Here is a 6,124-nt window from a genome sequence, read left to right as displayed (position 1 = left end):
CCCCAGGGCTCCCAAACACTGAGATCTCCCAAATTCTGCCTCCTTTGGCCAAGGCTGGAGGTCCCACAGCAGTGTCCGGCCCTACTGGTACCAGAGCTGGCCCAGAAATGAGACCAGAGGCCTCAAGGCTGATCCTGGCTCGTGTGAGCTCAGGACATGATGCCAACGCCCCTGATAAGGGAAGGAATACTCTGAGGAATATCCAGGTGGGCAAGAGCCTGAGCCCAGCTCCCAAAGGGTGGGCACAGCTGGAGCAGCTCCTTCCTGTCCCAGTGAGTTTGGGGCAAAAAGGACCAGCAAAAGGAGTGCAGAGATTGTCAGTGCTTTATTAGTGGTGCCTGGATTCCTTGCAGGGACACCTTGGGACCCCAGAGCTCACCCACAGGGGGGTCTGGGTCTGTGCCAGGCTGGCCAGGGCACTGTGGGAGCTGCTGGAGGGGGCACCATCCCCATCTTCTCCAGGTGATCCAGGATGGGGGTGACAGGGCCACGCTGTCACTGCCCTGAGGCTGCAATGCTCCCACCATCCTCCTCCTCCTCCTGCTCCATCAGCAGCTCCGAGGGGTTGGGACCTCGTTGGGGCAGAGCCCCCGAGGGCTGCTCCTTCCCCAGGCCTGCAGGAGATGGGCAGAGTGAGGAGCTGGCTGGATCCAACCTCTCCCCTGTGCTGGAGGTGCAGAAGGGACCCGTGGGGATCAGCTCTGGCTCACACAGAGTGGGATGAGCCCAAGGCTGCATCGGAGACTGCCCCACAGGGATGAGGACGGAGAGAACTTGGGCCCTGGAGCAGAAATGCCACTGTGGGGCCATGCCTGGGTGTTTAGTGGCACCCAGGGTGGAGCAAAAAGGAGCTGCCCAGGAGCACAAGGTGGAGATGGCAAAGCAAAGAGAATGGGCTGGGAGGGGCATTGGGAACGGCACCTCAGGGGCCATCACCTTCCTCATCCTGAGCCTCTGATGCCTTCCCCTCCGGGCTCTGGGACAGCAGGGTCAGCCTCTTGAGAGCCAGCAGGGCTTTCCCTGTTTTCTGCAGGGCAGAGAATGGGCACTGAGCCCTTCAGCCATCCCCATCCTCACCCCCATCATGCCACCAGGTACCTGCCACTTCCGACGCGCCAGGAACTGCCTGATCCTCTCCTTGGACAGCGCCTTGGGGCTGCTGGGCTGGGGCTGCTGCAGCCAGGGGTGCACCAGAGCCCCCGCACTCGGGAGCCGCTGGCTGCAGCACACAGGGGGAGGGGGGGTCACAGGGAGCTGCTCCACCCTCAGACCCCCACCTGGAGTGTCACCTCCAGCAAACAGGCAGAGCTTTCCTCAGCACTCCAAAATCCAGCCCAGCTCCAGCTGAGCTGCCCACAGCCACCCCCAGGCCCTACCGGGGGTCCTTCTGCAGCAGCTGGCTGATGAAGTCCTTGGCTTGCCGGGAGATCTCTGAGAAGATCTCCTCCTCAAAGTCCCACTGGGCAGCTGTGACATTGCTCAGTGTCTCCATGTCGGTGTCCCCCTGGAAGGGCGACTCCCCGCTCAGCCTGAAGGGGTGACCCAGGGCATCAGTGACAACTCAGCCCCCGCTCCAGCCCAGCCTGCCCTGCCCAGGAGGGCACTCACAGGATGTAGCAGATGACACCAACGCTCCACATGTCTGTGGAGAAGCTCACAGGCTCAAAGGCGACCACTTCTGGAGCCATGAATTCGGGGGTGCCGTGCAACACCTTCACGGGGGTGTCTGGAGCTGCAGAGAGGATGCAGAAGGCCAGTTGGGATCTCCCTGGGACAGGGATTGCCCTGGGACAGGGATTGCCCTGGGACAGGTGTCTGGGACAGAGGACATGCCCCAGGTGGATGAACCCCCGTGCCCAGGTGGAGCTGTCACCCTCCAAGACCGACTGCAGGCTTTGGTGCTCTCCTAGAGCAGCTTTGTGCTCTGCCAAATACCCACAGGCACGGGGGCCTTGGGGGTCCCCACCTCAGCAGCAGGACTGGGGGGACACAGCTTTCCCCAGAGCATTGTGTGCTTACCAGGAGAGGCCCTGGTTTGGTGTCCCAGGCAGGAGGACACCAAGCTCCTCATTGCTGTGCCAGGCCAGATCCTGTCCCTGTGACAGTGACAGTCCCTGCCCTGGACCTCCAGGAGCCCCTCCCTGCTCACCCAGCTTCCGTGCCAAGCCAAAGTCGATGATCTTGATCCAGTGGCTGCGGGGGCTGACGCAGACGATGTTCTCGGGTTTGAGGTCGAGGTGGACGATGGCCTGGCCGTGCATGAACTGCAGCCCTTCCAGGATCTGCCGCACGTACTGGGCACTGCTGGGCTCCGTGTGCTCGAAGTCGTCGTCCACGATGCGCTCAAAGAGCTCCCCACCCTCCACGCTGGGGACAACGAGGTGCTGGGGACCCTTTGGGATCTCATCAGCCCCAAGGGAGGGAAGCCCCACCAGAGAGCCCAGACTCAGCACTCTGAGATGCCCTGACCACTCAGAACTCCAGAGTCACCAGGTTCCCCATCCATCCCACACCCCACAGCACAGGGACCTCCCCCCAACCTTCAGTGCTCCCCCTGGCACAGCCCAGCACTGCCCCACCACTCACTACTCCATCACCATCACCAGCTCGGTGGGGCCCTGGAAGGCGTCGAGGCACTGCACGAGGCGTGGGTGATGCAGGAGGTTCATCAGCTCCACCTCGGCCCGAGCCGCCTCCTTCTCCTTCGCCGTGCGTGTCCGGAAATATTTCCCAGCCCGGATTTTGCCGGTGGCTTTTTCCTGCAGCCGGTACACGGTCCCGAATTTCCCCCTGGGACAGAGGGAGGATGAGGGATGGAGGAGCCACCACCCCCCGCCTGCATCCCACCAGGGCTGTGCAAGGACAGCCATGGGCCGTCCCCAGCTGGTGGGAACACGGGACCCTCACTCACTGCCCCAGCTTCTCCAGCTGTGTGTACACATCCGAAACCTTGTCCTGGCTGTTGATGACCACGTCACGGTGTTCAAAGGCCTCCTCAGCTCCTGGGGGATGGATTAAGGTGGGCCATGCAGGGATCCCTCATGCTTTGGGGATTGTCTTCCCCTCCAGTGCTAATTTCTGTGTCCCCCGTGCTCCATCTGGGACCAGCCACCCTCCCCACACAGTGTGGATGGCACCTGGGGAGAACATGGGGACAGGAGTTCCTGTCCAGCACACTGCAAGTCAGGTTTGGGGTGAAAAGGTGTTTTTAGGATTAAAAATCCAAGAGAAATGGGGCCAGGATGGAACAGAGATTGGTGCTGACAGGGGGGATGGATGGGGGTCTCACCATTGCTGAGGTCCCCTGTGCCTCCCTGGGGCTCTGCTGTACCTCCTGCCTGGGACATGGTGGTGCCACCGGCTTCTCAAAGGGTGATGGCACAGTCAGGACAGGCACTGGATATGTCCCCCAGGCTGGGGATGAGGGTGCTGGGGCAGGTGATGGCTGTGTCTCCGCTCCAGCTGCTCCCTGGGGCTCTGCACCTTCTCCCTGGCACAGGAGACCACCAACATCCTCCACCGGCACCCACACTCCCCTGCCCCCCGAGGGGTCCATCTTGATGGACCCAAAGGGACCAAGCCAGATTTTAAAGCAAGGCCCCTTTTTGGATGGAGACAACTCCTGGAGCACCTCGGGCTCCAGGCCGATGTTTTCCCCATGCGCTGTCTTACATCAGCCAGGAAATCCCCAGGAAAACCACACTTGTAGGGCAAAGGAGCTGCTTCCTTACACGTCCCCTCCACACTCTGTCCCCAGAAAGACAGAGGAGGACAGGGCAGACAGACAGGGACACCCAACTGTGTCAGGCAACAGCACCCAAACCCCAAGCCGAGAGTCACAGCACTGACCTGTCACTGTCCCTCCTGTCCCGGGTCACCTGAGCTTCCCCAGTCACTGCAGAGCCACCACGGAGCTGGGGACAGAGTTGGAAGGGGTGATGCTGGAGGCTGAGGATAACTGGGACCACTCATACGGGGATGTCTTAGGGCACAGCTGGGAGCATTCCTCCCACTCCAGTGCTGGGAACAGCCCTGACTCTCCCCTCCCTTTCCTTCCCAGCAGAGCGCTTCCGGACCTGGGGGATAAACAACCCCCACTACCTACGGGCTGTCCCCAGATCGTGCCCCAGCGCCCCGTTTGGCACCGCGCAGGGACACGTTTGTACCACGGGGAGCTCAGGCAGGGGAACGCCAGGCTTGGGAGGCTGCAGAGCCCTGACACACCTCATTACACAACAGAGACCCCTGCCCTTCTCTGCCCTCACAATGCAGAATCGGGGGCCTCTCACGGGTTAAATCCGCAGGCAACCCAGCCCCGGCCAACCCCCGCCTCTGTCCCACCCATGGGTGGGTTCCTGCAGAGGGGTTGAGCACCCACACCTGCCTTCCCCATCCCTGCTCCACCTGCAGCCGATATCCCCGCGGAGCCACCGATGTCCCCAACGCCAGCCCTGGGCTTCGGCTTCCTGGGAGAACTCGGCCCTGGCTCCAGGGAAGAGCGGCTGAAGGTGAATGGGGAGTTGCAAAACTCCTCCGGGCCTCCAAAGCAGGTGGTTTGGAGGAAAAATATGTTTCCCAGCTTTATCCCCCAAAAGCAGGAACGTGCAGCCGCCCGGTGCTGCCGTTTGCCCAGATTTAAAATGGGAAGAGCCCCGTGATTTCCTCCCGGAGCTGAGTCCAGAGCCGAGGATCAGGCAGTGGCACCGCACAGAGCCGGAGTCGCTGGGGAGCCCGGTGGCAGTGCAGCCGGGGCAGAGGGGGTGTCACCTGGGGTTACCTGCTGTCCGGAGCCAGGTCTCGGGGAGATTTGGGGCTGTGCCAGCGCCGCCAGACGAGTCCCGGTGCCGCTCCCAGGCTCGGCACAAAGTCCACGGTCTCCGGCAGGGAGTAGGGGACAAATGTCCCCAGGGCAGTGGCGGGGTCACCACGACCTCGCTGTGCCTTTATCACCGCGACCTCGGCAGCGGCGGGGCAGAGCCGGGCCCGGGGTGCCGCGGGCAGGGGTCCCCCGGCTCCGGGGGGTGGGGGATGTGTGGATGCTCCGGGCTCGGCGGTGCCGGCAGCGCTCGGCTCGACCCCGCTGGGATATCGACTGCCGGGGACAGGATAGGACACGGGGGTGGCCTGGCTGGGGACAGGCAGATGGAGCACGGCTGGATGCATCCCGCCCGCCCGGACACAGGCGATGGATGCGCTGCACCTGCGGCCGCGGCTCCGGAGCCTCTCGGTCCCGCTCCGGGGCAGGATGAGGCCGGCCGGGCGGTGCTGGGCAGTTCGGTACACACGGACAGAGGAGACAGCCCCGGAGTGCGAGGGATCCCGGCAGCCACTTGATGTCAGTGTTGGCCTGACGCTGGTCCCGATGACAGCGGAAAAAGGAGCGGAAAAAGGCCAGGAAGGGACAAAGATTTGGGGTCTGGGGGATCTGTGCAGGGCTGGCAGCATCCCCGTCCCTGCGGGATGTGCCGGCATCGAGACTTGGCTGGAGGGTGAATCCCTCGGGAGCCGCATTCCCTCTGGATGGAGGATTACATCTATGGGACACCAACAGCAGGGAAAGCTGGTCCAGGGATCGACGAGCAGATCAATCCATCCTTTGGGATTGTCTCGTTACCGCCAGCGCTTCATTTACCGGCCACCGACCCGGCCCTGTCCCACACCTTTGCTTTCGGATTTGGGAAGGTGGCCCGTCGGAAATGTCCAGCAGTGCCTTACCCACCACAGACATCCTCTTTCTTGTACCTTAGAAAATTGATTAATTAATCTAATTATTTAATCATTAGTGGTCGCACCCAGGCAGTCGTGTGATCCTGCTTTGGGAATCAAGTGGTCCCCATCTCACTGGGGGATCCTCTGGCACAGCCAGGATGGGATTCCCAGATGACTCCCCCAGTCCCAAACCTGCTTGTGCTGCCCATGGGGTCCCCCCCAGACCCCCCTGGTTCCCCCCGACCACCCGTGTACTTCCCCCCCCTTTTGGGCTGAGTCAGGACCCTCTGTGCAGATTCTGGTTTTTTGTAGGTCCTACAATAAACAGTGTCACCGCAGGGCTCAGCTGTGGACCTTGGTGCTAAGTGACAGCAGGGGGGGACAGGCTCACGTCAATATGTCCTGGGTGTCCATC

The 6,124-nt window shown here is 62.2% G+C and overlaps 1 protein-coding gene across 5 annotated transcripts; it reads right to left on the bottom strand.

The window, feature by feature from the left end:
* Positions 1–306: 306 nt before the first annotated feature.
* Positions 307–5,898, bottom strand: LOC102101059 (myosin light chain kinase, smooth muscle-like). 5 transcript variants are annotated; one of them, XM_088068094.1, is made up of 11 exons: positions 4,778–5,898; positions 3,850–3,914; positions 3,290–3,490; positions 2,912–3,002; positions 2,587–2,790; positions 2,150–2,367; positions 1,609–1,732; positions 1,377–1,529; positions 1,099–1,219; positions 937–1,027; positions 307–614 (listed from the first exon to the last, which is right to left on the bottom strand). In XM_088068094.1, the coding sequence occupies exons 3-11, from the start codon at positions 3,345–3,347 to the stop codon at positions 496–498; spliced, it is 1,179 nt and encodes a 392-aa protein (XP_087924220.1). In that variant the 5' UTR covers positions 3,348–3,490; positions 3,850–3,914; positions 4,778–5,898; the 3' UTR covers positions 307–495. The 5 variants fall into 5 exon arrangements, with proteins under 5 accessions (XP_087924220.1, XP_014116635.1, XP_087924223.1 ...); XM_014261160.2 differs by lacking the exon at positions 4,778–5,898 and adding an exon at positions 4,225–4,289; XM_088068097.1 differs by lacking the exon at positions 4,778–5,898 and adding an exon at positions 4,225–4,289 and having other exon boundaries at positions 3,332–3,490.
* Positions 5,899–6,124: the final 226 nt, after the last annotated feature.

Source organism: Pseudopodoces humilis, chromosome 29, assembly GCF_049639895.1.
Source record: "Pseudopodoces humilis isolate 2021_Gansu_Grassland_sample_001 chromosome 29, ASM4963989v1, whole genome shotgun sequence".
In the NCBI taxonomy this organism is placed as follows: Eukaryota; Metazoa; Chordata; class Aves; order Passeriformes; family Paridae; genus Pseudopodoces; species Pseudopodoces humilis.
Note: the sequence above shows the minus strand (reverse complement) of the source record. Positions and strands in the feature narration are given on the sequence as shown.

Coding starts and splice junctions, on each gene's coding strand:
- LOC102101059 (XM_088068094.1), bottom strand. CDS start 3,347: ATGTCCCAGGCAGGAGGTACAGCAGAGCCCCAGGGAGGCACAGGGGAC. Junction 1,028..1,098: donor TGGCGCGTCGGAAGTGGCAG/GTACCTGGTGGC, acceptor TCTGCCCTGCAG/AAAACAGGGAAAGCCCTGCT. Junction 615..936: donor AGAGGCTCAGGATGAGGAAG/GTGATGGCCCCT, acceptor CATCTCCTGCAG/GCCTGGGGAAGGAGCAGCCC.